General features: G+C 42.7%; 1 protein-coding gene across 1 annotated transcript in view; it reads right to left on the bottom strand.

The window, feature by feature from the left end:
• Window positions 1–386: 386 nt before the first annotated feature.
• RAB3B (RAB3B, member RAS oncogene family) overlaps window positions 387–22,758 on the bottom strand; it is a 54,238-nt gene continuing 31,866 nt past the window's right edge. Inside the window, exons 2-4 of the mRNA XM_047085827.1 lie at window positions 16,852–16,970; window positions 13,831–13,955; window positions 387–574 (exon numbers count right to left, since the gene is read on the bottom strand). Of these exons, the coding sequence (XP_046941783.1) occupies window positions 387–574; window positions 13,831–13,955; window positions 16,852–16,970 (432 nt within the window). The remainder of the gene's footprint in view (window positions 575–13,830; window positions 13,956–16,851; window positions 16,971–22,758) is intronic.

Raw genomic sequence — 22,758 nt, 5'->3', positions numbered from 1 at the left:
AGCTGTGTAGGTTGGCCTCACTTACCCAGTTGGCCAGGCCTGAAAAGTGTGCATGTGTCAAATTTTGGTCAAAGGAGGAAATCTTATTTTAAAGGCAGAAAAGAGACTCGTTTTCCACGTCCCTGAAGTGAATCCCCTTTGTAAGATTGAGTCTTCTTTTGTAAAGTGAACCTTAACCCATGCCATGACCTGGTTGTTGGTTTGGGGCTGGGTGTCTGCAAGGGAGGCCATCTGCAGAGAATTCGAGGGGCATGCTTCCACCTCCACTGCAGGCAAAGAACAGCAGCAACTCAGCTTGCTTGGGGCTGGGGGTGGACAGAGTATAATGCGGGAAGCAGAGTGGGTGTGGGGTCACAAGAAGGGGAAATCGGGAGGGTGGACCTTGCCTAACATGAGCAGTTCTGCTGCAGCAGTGGTGGGGTGTCTGAGAGACGGGTGTTCTTGGAGGTGCCCAACACAGAGGGGTCTGTGTCCAGCGAATCAGACATCTTGTCACAAATGGCATCTACCAGGCGCTCGAAGGCCTGCCTCACACTGATGTTCTCCTTGGCGCTGGCTTCAAAGAAGTCAAACCCTAAGAAGAGAAGACAGAAAATAGTAAGGATTTTTCCCTTCCTTTGTATGCCCCCTGGCCAGAACACTCCGAATTAATACAGCTGGTGCTAAGGAATGAAGTGAGGAGGCCTAATTCCATGGCAGGGGATTCTGCTTTAAAGAAATGGTACAAGGCAGGGGCATTACCTGCATGGGTTTTACAGTCAGTCAGATCCTGGTTCTATCACTGGTCAGCTGTATTATCCCCAGCAAGTCACGTATTCTCTTTATAAATCAAGTCCCTGGTTTATAAATTGTGTTAATTTTACCTAACTCATTAAACAAGATAATGCATGTAAAGTATATAGCCCTGTGCCTGACACAGAGTGGGGGTCACTAGGTGTTTTCTGAAAGAGTGAATACTTCAATATGTGTACACAGCACTTCACAGTGTTCCAATCCATTATTTTGTCTGATCCTCATGTCACCCCTGGGAGGAGGAGTATTTGGGCAGACCCCTCCATTTCACTAGTGCAGACACTGTGGCTTAGAGAAATAAGCTGACTTGCCCAAGATAAATAGAGGCACCAGTTAAAGAAGCCCAAGCTTTGACCTTTTTCACTAGGGCTTTTCCTCCTCTTTCCCTTGCCTTTCAGTCACCTCACAGCCTAGCCCTCTGGGATCTGGAAGGCACCCCAAGATCCACACCAAATAAAGCTTCATTTGCCCTTTCCACCCCAGACCCACTGGCTTATCTCTACTCCATGAGGTTCCTCCTCCCTGAATTCCCCTGGACTTTCTCTATAGCTCTGCCTCCCACACAAACCCAACAGAAGGCACATGGAAGGCTGCACTTGAAGCATAAAATATTCTTGTCTGTTTGGTACCTTGAGATCTTTAGTGACACTTTCTGTGACAAGGAACAGAACTTGATTGTCCCAAGAGACACAAGAAAGTCCCTCCTGATTCAGACAAAGTGGCTACTTCCCAGCTGAGGAATTCTGACCAGGTTGGTGGCAGTTCTTAGAAGTAAAAGCCTCCTTCTCTATAGGTCCCTGACCCAGTCCTCTCCCTCCTATTTGTCCAAGGAACTTCCTCCTTCCTTTCCTTTCAGGTCCATCTTTATTTCTTCTCAAAACTTCTCTCTTCCCTTGTTTTCATGTCTCTCCTTCTTTTCCCTTATGTTCCTCACACTTTCTCCTTTGGATTCTTTATATTTATTGAGCACCCACTGTATGTCAGACACGATGCCAGGAGCTTTGGAACTATTATCTTACTGTGGGTAAATATAATCATCTTTAATTTATAAATGAGAAAATGAAGGCTTCAAGAGATTGCATAACTCACACAAGGTCACGGGACTATATTAGTGGAAATTGGGTTTAAATCTGGGTTTGGCTAGCTCCAAAGTTCATACACAGTCCTGTCTCCTACTTCTTCTCTTTCTCTTCTTTCCATCTTTATTTCTTTTCTTCCTTCCTTCCTTTTTTTTTTAATTAAAAATTTTTTTCAACGTTTTTTATTTATTTTTGGGACAGAGAGAGACAGAGCATGAACGGGGGAGGGGCAGAGAGAGAGGGAGACACAGAATCGGAAACAGGCTCCAGGCTCCGAGCCATCAGCCCAGAGCCTGACGCGGGGCTCGAACTCACGGACCGCGAGATCGTGACCTGGCCGAAGTCGGACGCTTAACCGACTGCGCCACCCAGGCGCCCCACCTTCCTTCTTTTTAAAAAAATGTTTATTTATTTATTTTGACAGAGAGAGTGTGCGTGCAAGCAGAGGAGGGGCCAAGAGAGAGAGGGAGAAAGAGAATCCCAAGCAGGCTCTGCACTGTAAGCACAGAGCCCAATGCAGGGCTTGAACCCACAAACTGTGAGATCATGACCTGAACCAAAATCAAGAGCCAGATGCTCAACAGAGTGAGTCACCCAGGTACCCCTCCTTACTTCCTTCTCTCTTTTCTTTCCTTTTCCTTTTCTCCTTTCTCCTTTCTCCCTTCCCTCCCTTCCTCCCTTCCTCCCTTCCTTCTTGACTATACCTTTCTCTTCTTTACAAGTCTCTTTGGCCTTTGCCTTTATCTGACTAATACCCTGTCTGAATCTGGGCAAGTCACTTTATCTCTGTGAATCACTTAGCCTCTCTGAGTCTCAGACTCCTCAGTTGTCAAATAGGAATAGCTACAGTGTGTTCCTGCTGAGAACAGCTGGGAGAATTAAGTAAGAGGAGAGATAAACTGGTGTACGAAGTTGCCTGTTAGAATAACAGTTTCTTTCCTTCTACTTTCATCTGCTCCTCTCACCTCCTCTTCATCCTGTTCTCCTTCTTTTATTGTCTTTTCCCACAGAGGAGGGGCTCTTTTTTCTCCCCACTTCCTACTCCCTATTATCCCACTGTGGACTGAAGGACTGAAGCCCCTGGAAACAAACAAGCCTCCTCTTCCTCCACCATCTCAGCTTGAAGGCACTCCCAGCTCCTTCCAGGCCTCCTTTGGTTGACAGTCTCTCAGTGGCCCTTTTCCCAACCTGAGAAAGGCAAGCAGCAGGAGTGCGTGCTAACCATCGACTTGTGATAAAGAAGGAGTTGGCTGCTGGCTCATTATCTTCAGGCTACAGAAATCCAGTCAGCTTCAGAGACCCTCCAGCATGTAGCTTTTCCTTAATGAGTATCATAAAAATTGACTCTCTGGCCTTTGACTGGCTTATCACAAGTGATAGTTTTTGGAGAAGAGGAGGGAATGTATTGCTTGGCTAGGAAAGGGGCAAACAGGTAAAGAAGTAAATAGGCTTTAACTATTAGTTTGGATGAAGATAAGGACCCAGTTCAAGGCCAGGGCACAAATCATTTCTGAGGAATTGGCACTGAGGGGAGGACATGTCATGTTGTACAGGTGGGCAGTGGGAAGAGGCCCAGGAGTCATATAACCCGGATTTGATTATAGTCCCTGTCAGCTACTGGCTGTATGACCTGGGGCAAGTTGCCCAACCTCTCTCAGCCTCTATTTCTTTATCTGTAGAATGGGGTGAATATTACCTACCTCATAGTGAGGTAATAAGAATTAAATGCACATAAGTATTTGAAATGATTGGCATATGGAATACATGTTAATTCCCTTTTCCTTATATTCCTAGTTCACTTTAGTCCCAGCTTCCTTGCACCCAGGGCCTTTAGGGAAATCTTCTTTCTCCTAATCATTCAGGGTCAATCAATAAACCAGTCTTTACTGAATACTGACTTTGTGCCAGGTCTCATGTTGAGAGCCAGGGACAAAAGGAGACCAAATCTAATTGTGGAAAAGATACACTAATCAGAGCCCTTATGTATGCATAGTCTATAACAGTTCACAAATACAATTTTATTTATTTTTTTAAGTTTTATTATTTGAGAGAGAGAGAGAAAGAAAGAGAATATGAATCCCAAGCAGGCTCCACACTGTCAGCACAGAGCCCAACACAGGGCTCCATCTCACGAACCCTGAGATCATGACCTGAGCCAAAATCAAGGGTCAGATGCTCAACTGACTGAGCCACCCAGGTGCCCCCAAAATAATTTTAAAACAACCTTGTGAGCGGGGTGGGGGGCAAGGCAGGGGTTATTACTTGTAAGTTACAGACAGGAAAACCTAGACTTGGGGATGCGGTATAAGCTAGGGCTCTATCCCTTATGCCCCTTTGTCTCGCTCTCAGTTGGAATAGTGACTGAACACTATATAACATTTCTAACCCAAGTAGAGCAAACCAGAGGATGTGCAGGAATGCAGTGGAGAGAGAGAGAGTGGCATGGGAAGAGAGCAGGAGGAGGCTTCCAGAAGTTAGTGGAAAGAGGAATCTTTGAAGCTACAACTGAGCAAAACTCTTCACCTAACTAACTTTTCATTCTTTCAGGCTCAGCTTAGATACAGCCTCTTATACAGCTATAGCACATGTTACCCTGCATGGTAGAAGTCCATTTGACAAGAAGGTCCCTGAGCAGGGATTATGCCATTCATCTGAGCCCCAGAAATAGCCAAAGGTATAGGTGTTTGGTGAGTGCTGGTTGATGAAGAGATGACTGAAGGAGGGGGGAAGCATGGAGAGTGTGCTTGAGAGGATGTGGACAGTAGGGGTCATAAAAATCAGCTCAACATGCATGATGACACTTGGGTGAATCAGTAGTTCTTACCCTTGAGGAGCTCCTAGTCTAGTGTGAGAGACAGACACACTGACAGTATTACCATGATAAATGCTGGAATGGTGGGAAGCAAGGGGATTAGCAGGACACAAGAGGAGGCACCTAACTGTCCTGGGGGGCCAGGGAAGGCTTCTTGGAGAAGCTGATTCCTACACAGATATTAACTAGATAAAGACAGGTGATTGTGAATGTATGTGTGAGCACATTTGTGTGTACTACACCAGGCAGGGGAAGCAGCATGAGCACAGATAATGGGGCAAAAACAGCATTGGTATATGCCAGAGTGACCATAGTAGTTTGTTATCATTAGAGCAGAAAGCTCAAAGTGATGACAGATGAGACAGTAAGTCTCATGGAGGGCTCATGTGTCATGCCAAAGAGACATCACTGTCATCTTAAAGGTACCCAAGGTGTGGGAACTCTGATTTGAGTAACCAGCTCATGGCCTTAGCCAGCTCATGGGTCTCTTTCCCTGGCAGGACCACTCCAAATTCACATCCATCCAATTACTGTCAGGCTTCTGGAAGGCTCTTCATTAGCAGGCCCAGATGGTAACCTTTCCCTCAGATTCATTAGTAAGGATTCTCAGGAGCTGAGAACCTAGTGAGGTCAGAAAGATGACAACCAATTAATCAGACTAGCCCTCAGTCCTTTCCTCCCTCTAATTGGCTTCACAACAATATTTCTTCTATCTTTAATAGGGCCCAATTCTTAGCTGAATCTGAGATAATCCACATCCCTCCAGGATCATGTTTACCTATCCTGCCCAAAGGTAGCTGTCATAGACCCAGACTCTACAGTTTGTCCACACTGCCTGCTTCTCAGTTTGACCTCAGAATCCTATTCAAAAACTCATAACCAACTGAACTTACCTCTCCTCATCCTGACACTGCCCTAGAACACTTCTCCACTTTTATGTTCCAATCCCTTCTCTACCTCCCTCTGATACCTCCCATCTCTGTCATGTATCAATCTTCAATTCATGACCTGCTGGTCATTGATAATTTGGCAAGTGACTCACTGTGTTCCTTTATGCCCAGGGTTGTTCTCATTCTCAGGAACTTTGGGTTTCATGTGGTCAATTCATCTAACACCCTTAATTTCTTAATCATCTCATTTACAGCGATCTTCTCTTTCATTTTGCTCAGCTATGCTTCTGTCCTATTTTGACTTGGATTTGTGTAACTGGGACTGAAAGAGGCCTAATTAATGCAATACCCAGACTCATTGGCTTAACATCCAAGATTTTTCGTGGCTTGGCCTCTATCTACTTCCCTGGCTCCATCTTCCTGGCACACACCATGCTCCAGAGATATGAACACTTTCTCATTTGGTGCCATTACTCATGCTATTACTCTCTAGCTCCTACTCCTAGTTACTTTCATTATTCAACTGTGGAATTACCTTTCTCTTCTCACCCCACCTCCACCACTTAGAACATACAATGTACCTCTCCCCTGTTCTCCCATAGTACCTTACACAATTGTTTCCATCAGATTCCAACAGCAAAATGGGAACTATTCTTAACACTTAAACTAGAGGAAATTGGTTATATAAGAGACAGAAGAACAAAGAGGCCAATAAGAATAGTGAGGAAACCAGACATTATCACCAACAAATAAAACAAACCTACTACTAAGGCCAAAGGAAGCTAGAGCCAGGAAAGCAGGAGCCAAAGAAGAGGAGTAGCCTCTACTTGAGGAGTCATCCAAGGTGGGGAGAGGGAATATACAGGTTTCCCTTTTCCCCATCTCTAATCACCTGCCTATGTCTCTCCTTGGCTAAATGCATCCAAAAGCCACTGTCACAGGAACCTGGGAAACACAGCCTGCAAATGTCAACCCCCTGGGATGGGGGTGGGGGACGGGGTGTTTGCAGGAGAGACAGCAGAAGAGTGAAGAATGATATCAAACAGGCTAAGGACTGACACAGCCATGTACCCAAAGAATGTTGAAATTACCTCTCTACTATTTTGTTTCCCTAGTCAATTGGCATCTTGAAGGCAGGGTGAAGGCAGGTGTTCACTTCTGTGTCCCCAGGGTCCATCATGTGTTAGACAACTGTGGCAGATTATTCACTGCCCTCTCTGTACAGGATTTGGCATATCCACCCATTGGCAAGTGCTTTGCAGAACCTCCTTGGGGGAGGATTATATCTTTGTTTCATTGACATCAAATTTGATCATGTAACTTGCTTTGGCCAACAGATGTGGGCATTCCAAGTCCCAACAGAAGATTTAAGAGCCTTTGTGTGGTTTAGCCATCCCAGATTAGACCCCAAAGTAGGAAAACACATGGAACAGATTCACAGCTGACTTGCAGCTAGCATATGTGAGAAATAAACCTTTATTATCTAAGCTCCTGACTCGAGTTATGTGTTACCACAACAGAATCTAAAGAAATCTCACTAACACTGTGACTAAGGGTAGAAATTTGAAGAGAAACAGTGGCAAGCTTTTGGGAAAATACCACTGGATGATGATATAATGGGAACATTAGGATTTTTAGTCCAAAGCCTGAGTTTGAGTACTGGGCCTACCACCTGATACCTGCGTGGCTTAGAAAAGTTACAGAATCTTTATTTTTTTTTATTTATTTTATTTTTTTTTATTTTTATTTTTTTCAACGTTTATTTATTTTTGGGACAGAGAGAGACAGAGCATGAACGGGGGAGGAGCAGAGAGAGAGGGAGACACAGAATCGGAAACAGGCTCCAGGCTCTGAGCCATCAGCCCAGAGCCTGACGCGGGGCTCGAACTCCCGGACCACGAGATCGTGACCTGGCTGAAGTCGGACGCTTAACCGACTGCGCCACTCAGGCGCCCCTACAGAATCTTTAAATGAAAAAATAAAGAGACAGAAGCGAGTGGCACAGCTCATCGTGTGCAAGAAAACACAAGTTTGGATTCAGCTTCTTCATCAGTATCATGGAGCTGATGATAATGACATCTTCCAGGCTAGGAGTGAGGATGAGGGTCACAGAAAATTGTTGTGAAAGCACCTTGTAAACTGTAAGTCACTGCATCAAAGTTAGTTACTATCAATATCAGGTCTTTCTCTGCAACAAGGTTCTGTGGTGCAGGTTTCAACTGTTCATCCCAATTCAAAAAACAAACAAATAAACAAGCCCATTTAACAGGCACCTAAAATAAGCAAGGCAATGTACAAAGGTCTGTGAGGTCTGAGTGATAAGTAGGTATTGTGTGAACTGAAATCATGGAATCAAAGAAAAGGGATAGAGCCAAATGGACCTTCCCATTCAACTAACCCAAATCTCCTATTTTTCAGATGGGTAAACTGAGACCCAGAGACAGGAGACAAGATGCTCAAGATCATATAGTAAATTAGTGGCAGAAACAGGATAAAACCCTCAGCCTCCAACTCCTTCTCTGGTGCTTTTCACACTAAACTTTGCTGGAGTGAGTGTATGTGTGTGTTCTAAGACTGCATTGTGAATGAGTCTCTCCCTCCCTTGTAAGCAGAAGTGCGTTTTTCTCTTTTACTATCCTCTCTGGGCTCTGGCCAGGTCCATTTGCATTCAGATCCAGAGAAGGGACAAGATGTCCCTTTCTGAGGGGGCACAGGAGGGAAGAGGCCCCAAAATGCCATGCTTCTCACAATAGGAGTCCCTGAAACTGCTCCATACTCCCAAAGATCCACTTGCCACAGTCTCACCCATGTCCCAGGAACTTTGAGGATACTGATAGCCTGCTGCTACTCACAGCTTTAATAAAAGCTAGCAGCTGGCCATATCACTAGATTGGCCTAGTGAGCTAAGAAAAGCTAAGGGAAAGGGAGTCCTGAAGAGGAATCCCATCGAGCAGCGAGTGGCACTACTATGGTGGCAAACAGACCACTGAAACTCAATTGCTGGCATAGCAGAGATAGGACTGAAGTGGGAATGAGGAAGGCTGAGCATCCACCCTCACTGTTCCCAAATCTGATCACATCCTTGCAAAATTCTTAACATGATCCACAGGATCCTTCATGACTTGGCCCTTGCCTACCTCTCCACTCTCACCTCACACTACTCCCCCCTTGATTGTTCAGTCCCTGCCGTATGGCCTTCTTTTAATATCATGAGTGCTTCAAGCTTTACCCCACAGTAGGACTATTCTTGATCTGGAACATGGTCCTCTGCCTCCGTGCCCTGCCCCTGCCCCCACCACACACTCACTCACACCCACTCTTTGCCTAACTTTTTCTCATCTTTTAGTTCTCAGCTTCAGTGTTACTTTCTGGGAAGATCTTGACTCTCCAGTCTAAAATTAAGTTTCTCTGTTTCACTATCTTCATAGCACTTGTAACTTATGTTACATTTATCTGCCCACCATTCCTTCTTTTAGAGAACCACTATTTTTAAACAGTTGTGGTGGCACTATAGGTCATAATACCTGCCTCCCCCAGCCATTGGAACAGGCACGTGACTCACAGGTGGCCAATCATAGTCTTCCCTAAGATTGAAGGGAGAGAGAAGAGAAGGCCTTTTTTTTTTTTTTTTTTTTCAGGAGTTGAGAAGATATGAATCTGGAGCTTCCATCACCCATCTTACTCCCCATGCAGAATTTGCCTGGAGAAGGAGGGAGGCTGAAGGGATAAACAAAATTGAGAAATGGAAAGGGCAGTTGAATCCTGGGTCTAGTGAACTGTGCAGCTACATGAGCTAATAAGCTAATTTTTTTAATGAAAGCTAGTTTGATTTGGGATTTTATCACTTTCCATAACAAGAGTCCTAACTCATGTAGAACATATCACAATTTTTAACAGCTTTATTGAGATATAATTCACATACCATTCAATTTGTCTGTTTACAACATTTTAAATTATATATTTATTTGTATAATTATTTATTGTCCCCTTCCCATTAGTTCCATGACAGTAAGGATCATAGCTGTTTTGTTCACTATTATATGCCAAATGCTAAAATAGAACCTAGCTCAGAGTTAAGTGCTCAATGAATAAGTGAATAAATGTATGAATGAATGAATGAATATCTATCCTATACTGGATCCTTAGGATAATGACCCAAATTAGACATAACCTGGTTGCTCTCAAGGTCTAGCAAGAGAAATAGATGTCCAATATGCAAATACTGGTAAGTAATGGAGGAAAACTCGGGAAATTGTACAGGACAGACATGGTTTAACTTTACTGCCCAAATAGGACTAATTCATTAAGACTCTCTTTAAATGCCTTCCTACACCCTACACTAAGAATTAATCTTACTTCCATCTACGTTCCTATATAAATTTGATAGATCTAAACTAACCCCACTATCTCTTAACTTGAGCAAATTATTTAACCCCTTTGAACTTCATTTTTCAGAGTATTGGACATACCCTATAGTACCTACTTTGAAGGGTTATAGTGAGAATTAGATGAATTACTATACAGCATTTCATATAACACCTAGATCAATATATATATCACCTATTATTACCATATTTAGTGATAATACATGGTACCATATATAGTGAGGTTAAGTAGTTAGGAGCACAGTGTATGGAGCCAGACCACTGCTAGGGTTCAAATTCTGACTCAACCTGTTACTAGCTGTGTGACCTTAAGCAAGTTACTCAATTTCTCTGTGCCTTAGTTTTCTCCTCTGTTTAAAAAAACAAAAACAAAACAAAACAAAACAAAACAAAACAAAAAAACCACCTAACACAACTTAGAGATAAGAGAAGCACATATGTCAGAGAGTTCTAGGGGGATTAAATTAAGTGAGTAATACTTTAAAACACTTAGAATAGTGCCTGGCACATGGTAAACACCTAATAAATATTTAACCAACTCGCTTTTTAAAAATCTTAGTCCTAAGGGCTTGGCATGCTGGTTATTTTTTTTCCAAATACAAAACTACCTCATCTTTTAAAACTTGGTCTAAGGTCTTGATGTACTGATTTTTTTCCCCTTTTCTTTTCTTTTCTTTTCTTTTCTTTTCTTTTTTCCTTCCTTCCTTCTTTTCTTTTCTTTTCTTTTCTTTTCTTTCTTTTCTTTTCTTTTCTTTCTTTTTATTAAATAGGCTTCATGCCCAGCATGGAGCCCAACGTGGGACTTGAACTCATGACCCTGAGATTAAGAGCTGAGCTGAGATCAAGAGTCAGATGCTTAACCAACTAAGCCACCCAGGCACCTCTATATTTTTTTCAAATACATACCAAAGTATATACATAAAATCATCTTGCACACTTCCAATGGCATAAGTCTCTTTGGGAAATGCTAGACTCACACAGTCGACAATTTATAGTACCCTGAACACACAGTGCTGTTCTTTGCCTTTGCCAGTGTTACTCCCCTGAAAATGTCCTGGCTTCTCCTCACTTGGCTGCTCCTACTTGTCTTCAAGACTCAGCTTGGGCATCATGTTCTCTGATCCCCGCTGAGTTAGGTAACCTCCTCTGTACCCCCACAACCCTCAGCACATTCCTCTATCACAACACTGATCACTTGGGGTATCACTCTTTCTGTCCTTCAGACCAGGGAATGTGTATCCTATTTCACAGCACAGTACCTGGCATAAAGTAGGCGCTCAGAAAGTCTTAATTGGATTGAAGTAAAATGAAGTAGCCAAATACTTAACATAATAAAATTTAATCAAAACATATTTCTGCAGTGTCTACTCAGAGCCAGGCCATATAGTAGGCACTGTGGGCACAAAAATAAACTAGACTCATTTTCTGTCCTCACAGAGCTTTAGGGAGATGGACAAGTAAACAAGTGCACCCAAGTGCGATAGGGACTGTGACTGCTGTGTGTCTGAGGTACATTGGGTAGAGGCAAGAGGAAAAGAGCTCTGGGGGCCAGGAAGGGCTTTATAGAAGATGTGAAGCTTGAGCTGCTTTGAAAAGTGAGTTTAGGTTTACTGGCTGGATGAAGGCAGGGGGTGTGGAGTAGAAGAGAGCATTCCGGGGGGCGCAGTCGGTTAAGCGTCCGACTTCAGCCAGGTCACGATCTCGCGGTCCGGGAGTTCGAGCCCCGCGTCGGGCTCTGGGCTGATGGCTCAGAGCCTGGAGCCTGTTTCCGATTCTGTGTCTCCCTCTCTCTCTGCCCCTCCCCCGTTCATGCTCTGTCTCTCTCTGTCCCCAAAATAAATAAACGTTGAAAAAAAAAATTAAAAAAATAAAAAAAAGAAGAGAGCATTCCGAACAGATGGTTAGTCCAGGGAAAGTGCTGGGAGTCTCCCTGGGGACAGCAGGTTGAAGGCATAAAGTGATAGCAAGGGTCACCCAAACGTATGCTTAGCCACATGCTTACTGTTCTGTGAACCAGGGGGACGGGTAGACCCTTTCTGGACCCTGTGAACTTCTGTAATGGGGTAAGAACAGCAAAATCCAAGATAACTCAACCTCCCCATTTATTAAATACCTACAGTTTGCTACTTTCTATTCCAGGCCACCCTGGGGAACAGAGGAGGGAAGAAAGACATATAAGACACTCCCACACATGTACTCATAATATACATAATACAAATATATACCACACACAACTCACATTTATATATTACACAATTTTCCCACCTACAAGCCCAAATACCTATACTCTAGACACCATAAGGGAGAATAACTTTAAACTTCCTACTCCTCAATACTTACAATACCTAGGTTGTGAGACATATTTAGGGAGGCTGGCTAAAAGTTAAGAAATATATCCTTTCTTCTAGATGAAGTTTTTTCTGAGGTGATCCTACATTGAACCCCAATACTGAAAGGAAAGGAAAGGGGGGCGCCTGAGTGGCTCAGTCAGTTAAGCGTCTGACTTCAGCTCAGGTCATGATCTCATGGTTCATGAGTTTGAGCCCCGCGTCGGGCTCTGTGCTGACGGCTCAGAGCCTGGAGCCTGTTTCAGATTCTGTGTCCCCTTCTGTCTGCCCCTCTGCTGCCTGCACTCTGTCTCTTGCATTGCCTCAAAAATAAATAAACATTAAAAAAAAAAAAAAGGAAAGGAAAGGAAAGAAAAAAGAAAAAAAAAAGAAAAGAAAAGAGAAAAGAAAAGAAAAGAAAAGAAAAGAAAAGAAAAAAGAAAAGAAAAGAAAAGCAGCTGCTGCTTTAAGCAAGTATAGGTAGGAGTTCTGCTGTGGGGCCATTGAGACGCACCTGAGGTACCTGGGTCTCAGTGGAACACAGAGATAAGAGTGCTTTAATCTTGGAAAAAGTCAGACTGAGCTGCATACCTAAATCACATTATTTCATCCCTTCAAACATTTACTGTTGTTGTGAATTGTGTTTTGGTGAAGAAGCATCAGTTTACATTGAGAGAAATACTAAGACACAGTGTTGTGGTTGCTATAAGGATGTTTGCTATTAAGGACATTGTCACATGCAGCATATAGAGTCTGCTCTGTCGTGGCCAGTGAAGAGAATAATGGGTTTGTTTTTATTTTATTTTGGAGGGGTTGTTTTTATTTTAAGGACCATCTTGAGACCATGTAATTGATTATGTTTCTCTCTTTGCATGGCTGGTAGGAAGCTAAAAGCCAATATTTTGACCCAACTCTTACACATGCCTGGGAACCTAAAACATACATACTTATCTCACCCCTGGCTTCCTCTTATTTTCCTCCTACCCTTGTTTTCCCTTTACTTTGATTTTCTAATTTTTTTGATGTATTATGATAATTAAAAAAATTTTTTTTAATGTTTATTTATTTCTGGGAGAGCGAGAGAGCACGAGTGGAGAAGGGGCAGAGAAAGAGGGAGGCATAGACTCCAAGGCAGGCTCCAGGCTCTGAGCTGTCAGCACAGAGCTCCATGTGGGGCTCGAACTCACAGATGCGAGATCCTGACCTGAGCCGAAGTTGGATGCCTAACCAACTGAGCCACCCAGGTGCCCCTATTATGATGATTTTTATAAGATACCTCAAAGCCTTTGTGGAAGGCACTGGTGAAAAAATTTAAATTTTACTTATTAATTCAATGTAACAAAATATACACATTATCATAAATAATAAATTACCTAAAATTCATTAGCACAAAGCTTACACGTACATCACACAAATATAAACAATATACATAGAGCACACATGTACATAATTCACAATCACAACATACCTTTAATGTCACACTTAACTGTAAACTTGCATGTGCACACACACACACACACACACACACACACGTTGTACACATACCAAGCTGCTCTGCAAGGAGCCGGCCCTTCTCAGTGGGAACAACCCTCTCTTCCTCCATGTCACATTTGTTCCCCACCAGGATAACCTGCGCATTGTCCCAGGAGTAGGTCTTGATCTGAGTAGCCCTAAAGAGAGACCAAGAGAAGACTGTGTTAATGACATCCTGCTCTGGTGGCAGACCCTGCAAAACTCTAAGACGTGGTTTCCCTTCCAGGAGGCAGGCTACACCCAAGTTATGTCAATTAACTCAGTTGAGGACAGACAGATACCTGCTCCTGCTGGTTGTCACAGGTGCTGACCCCTAAGCCCTGGTTGCAAACCTCACCCACCTCTTAGTAGCATTCCTCTAATACATCTGCCCATCCCTCTCTTCACTGGGCAGAGAGTTCTTTCTAAAACATCTAGCTGATCCTTTCCTGAAAGGACTCTTCTATGCTCCCCACCCCCCCAACCCTGCCCGCAAAACGAGTAGCTATGTGATGAAGTCTATATCCCTCAGGTGTTCAAGAACATTCACATCCTGTCTCTCCAGCTTTATCACACTTCCTCTCACTTCCCACCCATCCCCAAATGCTCTTCCATAGCTTGTGCCTTTGTCTATACTGGGAGTCCCTTCCCCACACTAACTCATCCCCCAAGACCCAAGGATGGCCCCACAATTCCTTGGGGGAAGACGTCTCAGGCTTTCTCAGGCCCAGCTAGCCTCTCGTTCTTCCTCTGTGACTTGCAAACATTCACTGAAGCCTCAGATGATGAATATTTGTAGAAACCAAAACGTCAGCAGTAGTTTCCCTCACAAAAGATGATTATGAAACTTTTCAAAAATACTTTATGTACTTCTCAATTTTTCAAAAGTGAGTATATACTACTTACATAATGAGAAACAAAATTTTAACATAAGGAATAAAATAGGGCCCTTATATTGTGGACATCTCCTTGTGGGGATGGGCCTAACTCTGTCTCTAACCATCCCTTCAGACAAAAATGGAATCTCATTTTGGTCACTTAAACCTTTACCATGGCACCTGTTATATTTAGCTAAACTTATCAGTCTTTCCTTGAGGGCAAGGATAGTCTCATTGGTCTTTGGGGTGCCAGTCCCCAGCACGGAGCACAAAGTAGAGGAAATGTCAGCAAATTTCTGGTGAATGAATAAGCCAGCAAATGGTTAATCCTGAAGCAGATCTTAAATGCAACCCTATCCTGACACTGACACTCAAACTAACTGAACCCTAACTGTTTCTGGACCTATTACCAACCCTGCTCCTAAAGCTGATCCCACCACCAATCTTCTCTTTAAGGATGAGAAGCCATTCCCTTAAGGTACGGAATTCACTCAGCCACGTTGGTCATGGGCTGACAAAGAATGAGGCTCTGTGCTGGGCACTGGAGGGGCTAGGCTAGGACCAAGTTTCTCAGAGGCAAAACCTAAAGGCCAGGGCTTAGGAGAAATAGACACTTAATCTTTAGCCTCAAGGCAGGTCCCTGGAGCCAACTCTTAATGTCTCCCCATACTATTCTTTCTGTCATTTTTGTCCCTCTTCTCACCCCCATCCACTCTCAACTCCGAGATTAGCAATTCAGGTTATTCTTGGAGGAATCGTCACCAGGTGTTAAAGTCACTGTGTTCCTGAGACAGAATGAACAGGGACTGATGGCAAAAGGGAAGGAGGTCAAGGCCAACAGGGAATTAGCAGTGTAGAGACACTGAAAGAAAGAGCTAATAATTCCATGGTAGGAGGTAGGGGGGAAGATGGAGAGGGAGAGAAAGAGGAGGAGCTGAGACAAATCGTGACTGAAGGGAAAAGAGGGAATAAGAAAGGAGAAAAGGAAGAGAAAAGGAAAGAGGAAAAAAGACTAGTAAAGAGAAAAGGAAGATGGAGGGGTCTTGTTAAAAGGGAAGAGAGAAAAAGGAGGAAGGGGAGGATAACCAATAGGCTGAGAAGGAGAACCTAGACCACCATGAATGACAGACACATGAATGGCACCTTGGAGAGCCTGCAAAGTCACTCACAACTCAAGACTACAAGGCACCAATAGTACTTCACACAGTCACGGCAACTGTTCCTTCACAGAAGGGAAGTCATCGAAGGATGGCTGTTGGGCAAAGGGCAGCAGAGATAACCTTGGCATTGGCCAGCACTGCTGCTGAATTGCTGGCCTTCTCAGCATCTCTGATTGTGAAGAAGACCATGGCACAGATGTTCCATCTTCTCCCATCCCAATCCTTTCTACTGATTAGGGGCACAGTGTCCTGGGCCCTCCCTCTTACCTGTCCTTCCCCTTGTGCTCCCTTCTCCCTGTGAATTATACTCTAGGAAGAAAGCTGTGTAAGTCATTCAGAGGTTGTACCTGTGAAGCTGTGCTGATTTCCATTGTATGTTGAATCTTTACAAACTTGGACTAGATGTGCTCTTGACCCCTAGCCTGGGGATAAACTTTATGGGGATGTCATATGTGGATTCATTCACTACTATGACCAGGATGATCTTTTCAAAACATTAACCTGAACCTGCTGGTTCCCTGTTCAAATGTCGTCATCTAGGGAATAAACTCCAAATTCCTTATCCCAACACACAAAATTCTTCATGACCTCTGCTCTTTTTATACCCCTCACTTACCTTCTCATCTTTGTACATCTGTATACTTTTCCTGGAATATTCTTATCTATTCACCCCCTGGCTCACTCCTGTTCATCTTACAAAATGTAGCATCTGTGTCAGCAACTCCATGATCCCTTCCTTGACTCCCCAAGCTGGGTCACAGCCCTCTGTTGGATTCACAACAGTACCTCTCTTTATCACTGCACATGTACATGATATTCTCACTGCTTGCTTACTTATCTTCCTCTCCTCTCATCTGTGAGTTCCTTGAGGACAGGAGCCATGTCTGATTCATGTAGATTTCCCTAGCATACAGCACAAGACCTAGCACACATTAGGTTTTCCTAAAGAGTTTGATGAATAATGAATAACTGAGGTGAATGAATGAATTAATGAGGTGAATGAATGAATCTCATACCAATCTTGGACAGCATTGAAGGACTCCTCGTTGGTGATGTCATACATCAGAATGAAGCCCATGGCCCCACGGTAATAGGCTGTGGTGATGGTCCGGTACCGCTCTTGCCCAGCTGTGTCCTGGGTGGGAAGAGAAAAGAGTTAGCATCCTAGAAAGTCTGCTTTTTTTCCTAAAAAGTCCTCAGGAACAATTAAGAAATAGCCCAAAGTATATTTAAGGAGTACCTATTATGTGTCTTGTATTGTACTTGGTAAGTAGAATAAAATGTTTTTTAAAACCTCATAAAAATTAATAAGAAAATAATTGAGGGGCTCCTGGCTGGCTCAGTCAGTAGAGCAGGCAACTCTTGACCTTGGGGCCACAAGCTTGAGCCCACATTGAGGGCAGAGTTTACTTTAAAAAAAGAAAGAGGGGCGCCCGGCTGGCTCAGTCAGTAAAGCACGTGACATTTTTTAAAAAATTTAAATCTAACTCAATTAACATATAGTGTAATAATGATTTCAGGAATAGAATTTAGTGATTCATCACTTACATATATCACCCACCCCAACAAGTGCTCATCCCAAGTGTCCTCCTTAATGTCCCTTGTCCATTTAGCCCATCTCCCTACCCTATACCACTCCAGCAACCCTCAGTTTGTTCTCTATATTTAAGAGTCTCTTATGGTTTATCTCCCTCTCTGTTTTTACATTATTTTTGTTTTCGTTCCATTACGTTCATCTGTTTTGTATCTTAAATTCCACAAATGAGTGAAGTCATATATTTGTCTTTCTCTAATTTTGCATAGCATAATATACTCTAGTTCCATCCATGTTGTTGCAAATGGCAAGATTTCATTTTTTTTTTTGATTGTTGAGTAATACTCCATTGTATATATATACACCACATCTTCTTTATCCATTCACCCATCGATGGACATTTGGGCTCTTTACATATTTTGGCTATTGTCGATAGTGCTGCTATAAACATTGGGGTGCGTGTGCACCTTTGAAACAGCACTCCTGTATCCCTTGGATAAATACCTACTAGTGTGATTGCTGGGTCGTAGAGTAGTTCTAGTTTTAATATTTTGGGGAATCTCCATACTGTTTTCTAGAGTGGATGCACCAGTTTGCATTCCCATCAGCAGTGCAAAAGAGATCCTCTTTCTCCACATCCTTGTCAACATCTGTTGTTGCCCGAGTTGTTAATGTTACCCATTCTGACTGGTGTGACGTGGTATCTCGTTGTGGTTTTGATTTGTATTTCCCTGATGATGAGAGATGTTGAGCATTTTTTCATGTGTCTGTTAGCCATCTGGATGTCTTCTTTGGAGAAATGTCTATTCACTAGCATTTACATTTTATAGTTGAGAATGCAAAAATGCAGGCAGGGTAAGTGACTTTCCTAAGGTCACAAAGCTGGAGACAAAAGCTATGCCTTAAATCCAGGACTTCTGATTCCAAGTCCAACGCACATACCACTGAACTCCAATCAATGAAGGATTTATCCACACGTATTTACTGAACACAATCTATAATGATAATAAAATAAGGGGACAATAATTCCAGTATGCCATTATTTGTGTATATGCTGCACCTGTTATCCACACACTTCAGAAAAACTCTGTAGGATATATATGATTACTCTATTTTATTCCAGATAAGGAAACTGAGGCTTAAGAAGATTGCCACTAAGTATCAGAATTAGAACTCAAAATAAATCTATCTGAGGGGTACCTGGGTTGGATGAGCTCCCGCTCAGTTGGTTGAGCTTCCAACTTCAGTTCAAGTCATGATCTCGCGGTTTGTGAGTTTGAGCCCCACATCAGGCTTACTGCTGTCAGCGCAGAGCCCCCTTTGGATCCTCTGTTTCCTACTCTCTCTGCCCCTCCCCTGCTTGCGCTCTCAAAAACAAATAAACATTAAAAAAAAATAAGTCTGACTCCTACACTCATTACAATTTATACCTTAGCCATGGACCATACTTTGTGTGATATAAAAATGGACAAGGCACTATCCCTAACTTGAGGAAGTCTCAGTAAAAGTGCAGAGGTAGCTAATGCTAATGGGGAGCATTAGACTGATAACTAGCAGTATGTGGCAATATGTCATTAGTTCCAGATAAGCAGTATAAAGAAAATGTGTCAGACTTGCACTGGCAGTGCAGAGCCTGCTTGGGATTCTCCCTCTCCCTCTCTCCCTGCCCCTCCCACCTTGTGTACACATGCTCTCTCTCTTTCTCTCTCAAAATAAATAAACTTAAAAAAAAAAAAGAAAATGTGTCACACAAGTCAGGTAAGGTAGAAACATGGTGGTTTGGGGTAATTATAGAAGTTGCTAAAGCAGAGAGAGTGTATCAGTTAGGATATACTGAGTTATTTAGTAGCAAAGCAATCCCCAAATTTCAGCAGCTTAAACGAGGTTTTATTTTTCACTATTGCTACATATCTATTAACAGTTGGCTCTGCTTTTTGTCTTCTGTAGCTGACAGGGCAGCTACCAGAGGGGGGAAAAGTGTGTGAGTCATATTTTGGCTCTTAAAACTTCTACTTCTCCCACTTCACTAGCCAAAGCAAGTCACACACCCACATCCAAAAAAATGCAATCTTATAATATGCCCACGAGGAGAATCATAAACGTGGTAGACAGCGTAACTCCCACTAATGGAATCTGTACCAAGTCCAGAAGCATTGGCATGAAGATGTGCTTATTTGACAATAGTAGGAGGATAACAGGGACTTTCTTTTTATTTGAGGAAGAGAGAGAGCAACTGAGTGAGCAAGCAGGGGAGAGGGACAGAAGGAAAGAGAAAGAGAGAAAGAGAGAGACAGAGAGAAAATCCTAAGCCAGCTCCATGCTCAGCACAGAGCCCAATGCCAGGCTCGATCCCACAACCATGGGATCATTACCTGAGCTGAAATCAAGAGTTGGACACCTAACCAACTGAGCCACCCAGGCACCCCATCAGGGACTTTTCTAAAGAAGAATTTTCCAAGCAGTGAAGTGAGGGAAAAGTATTTTGGCAGAAGAAGAGTTTTTGCCATTGAGTACTCCAAAAGAACTTAAGGAATGGTAAGAAATGGGAAATGGGTAATGGATAAGTGCTGAAGCTAGAAAGAGCTTTAAATGTTGTGCTATGGGGTTTGGACTTTATCTTTTTTTTTAAGTTTATTTATTTATTTTTGAGAGACAAGAGAGGGAGAGCACAGGGAAGGGACAGGGAGAAAGGGAGACAGAGGATCTGAAGTGGGCTCCGCGCTGACAGCAGAGAGCCAGACTTGGGGCTCAAACTCATGAACCATGAGATCATGACCTGAGCCGAAGGCAGATGCTTAACCAACTGAGCCACTCAGGTGCCTTGGACTTTATCTTTTAAAATAAAAGATTTTGAGGCAGGGGATTAACATAATTAGATCTGAACTTTATTTAGAAAGATCACTCTGGCTGTGATGTGGGGAATGGACTGGAAGAAGAGATGGAAAGCAGGAAGGCTAGTTAGAAGATCTTTGCAGTGGTTCAAGTAAGTCCCAATAAGGATTTAAACTAGAGTGGTAGCAATGAGAATGAAGTCAAACAGATTCAAGAGGTATTTAAGAGATGAGTTATATAGGGCATGGTGATGAATTGGAGGTAAAGTGATGAGAAAACAAAGACAACAGTTATCTGTTACCTCATTTTCTCCATGTCCTCAGCAATTCAGCTCTGGTCTAGACTTGCACAACTTTACTCAGCAAAAAAATCTGTACTTAATACACCCACTATCCTTGGGGAGCATATAAATCTCCAACTCCTGTTTATTGAGCATGATCTTTGGGTGTCCTACTCTTCACCTCAAGCAGCTTATCAGAGTATCCCTTCTGACCACATACAATATTTCTTCCTACGAGCTCTGGTAAGAGTTCTTTCTAAAAGTTCTCCAGTTCATAAATGAGTGAGTGGATGAATGAATTAATATATAAATGAATGAAGAGATGGATGAGTGAGTGAACACATAACACTGGGAATTTTAGGCACTACTGAGAGAAATCATCAATTCACACTATCTATGCAGAAGTTTTTTGGACCTATGAAACACTTCAACAGTATTTAATCCACCCCACACCCCTTGCCTTTGCTTCCTGAGCTCCCACACCACAAATGAGACTCCTCCCACCCATCTGCAGGCCAGGCCCCAAATCTTGTCCTGTGAGGTTTAGAATTAAGCCACCCATCCAGACTAGAGATTTAAAGGCCCAGGCAGGATTTCTAAGCAGCTGGTCTCAACTCTTCTCACTCTGCCTGTGTTGCATCATTTCCCTGTGAGAGTTTTGAGGCCTCCATCTCTGACTGGAGTCTGGCCCTGTGCTCCAGCTCTTTGACAGGGGGGGTCCTGTCACCCAATTGATGCCCAATTAATTAGAAATCTTGGTATGGGGAGTGCCTGGCTGGTTTGGTTGGTAGAACATGCAACTCTTGATCTCAGGGTCATGAATTTGAGCCCATATTGGGTGTAGAGGTTACTTGAAATGAAATGAAATGAAATGAAATGAAATGAAATGAAATGAAATAAAATAAAATAAAATAAAATAAAATAAAATAAAATAAAATAAAATAAAATAAAATAAAATAAAATAAAACAAAACAAAATAAATCCTAGTATGGAATACTAAATGAGCTTGGACATGGAACCAGTTTCATCTCTGTTCTCCTAGTGCCTAGCACAGGGCTGTGCACACAGTGGAGGTTCAATCATCACTTGCCAAACAAAAAGGCTACACAGTCTTGAAATTGAGGGTGGTCTCTGGGGTTAGACTCCTGGGTGTGAATCCCTGTTCTAGCACTTACTATGTGACTATGGTAGGCAGCCTTTTAAATGCCTCCTAATGATCACTATCTCCTGGTATTTATGCTCTTGTGTAATCTCCTTCTTGGGCAATTTGCCTTTTTGAGCCTTAGTCTCTTCATCTTTAAAGTGGGAATAACAACAATATCTACTTCACAAAGTTATTGTGAACATTAAGAAAGTTATTATACCTAAAATGCTTAGAAAAGTTCCTAGTACATAGTAAGAGCCATAAAAGCCTCAGTTACTATTTTTGCACTTTCAGAGTTAGCCCCAGGAACAGGGCCAGTTTCCCAGAGTCTGCCCAGCTGGAGTAGATGAGTTTCATGCTATGTGTCACTTCCCACTCATTCAAACCTGCTGAGGGCTGCTTCCAGTCAGAGTCTCAATATGATGCTTCCCTCAAAGAGTAGCAAATGGCCTGATAGAAAGGGAATGGATGAGTGTAAAAGTTGAACAGGCTTTGGTCTGACTCCCAGCTCTGCCATTCATCACCAGTTCACCATTCATCACCAGCTCTGCCATTGTGTGGTTTTGGAAAGCTTGGGTTTTTTTGTTTGTTTTGTTTGTTTGTTTGTTTGTTTGTTTGTTTTGTTCTGTTTTGTTTTTTTATCTCTTTGAGATTCAGCTTCCTCACATCTGGAATAGAAATAATAATCCCTACTTTGTAGGCTGTTTGCAATTAAATAAGATTTTTTAAAATGTCTAGCTCATAATAGGTACTCAAATATGGGAGTACATATCATTTTCATTATTACTTAACCCTTCTAAGCTTAAGTTTTCTCATTTGTAAAGTGATAATACCAATCTTAAAGTGGTTGTGTGAAGATTATAGATAACGTATTTGGAGAGCCTGGCAGAGTGCCAGGCACATAGTAGGTATGCAATAAAGTCCATAGTAGTTCCTGCTATTACTGTTGATATTATTGTTATTGTCATTTCCCTTGAAAAGAAGCAAGGTTGGAAACAACAATCCAGCTCTCACCATCCTGTGCTCAATGGAAAGTAGCCCAGAGAACTGTTCCTGAACCTCCCTCTCTCTCCCTCTCTCTTTTATTTTTAAAAATCACTTCAACAAACATTGATTCCCCTCCCACTGATGAG

Source organism: Lynx rufus, unplaced genomic scaffold, assembly GCF_022079265.1.
Source record: "Lynx rufus isolate CCGP_SWC_20201006 ecotype Redwood Valley unplaced genomic scaffold, mLynRuf1.p SCAF_2, whole genome shotgun sequence".
NCBI lineage: Eukaryota > Metazoa > Chordata > Mammalia > Carnivora > Felidae > Lynx > Lynx rufus.
The sequence above is the reverse complement of the archived record's forward strand: the minus strand, read 5'-3'. Positions and strand labels throughout refer to the sequence as shown.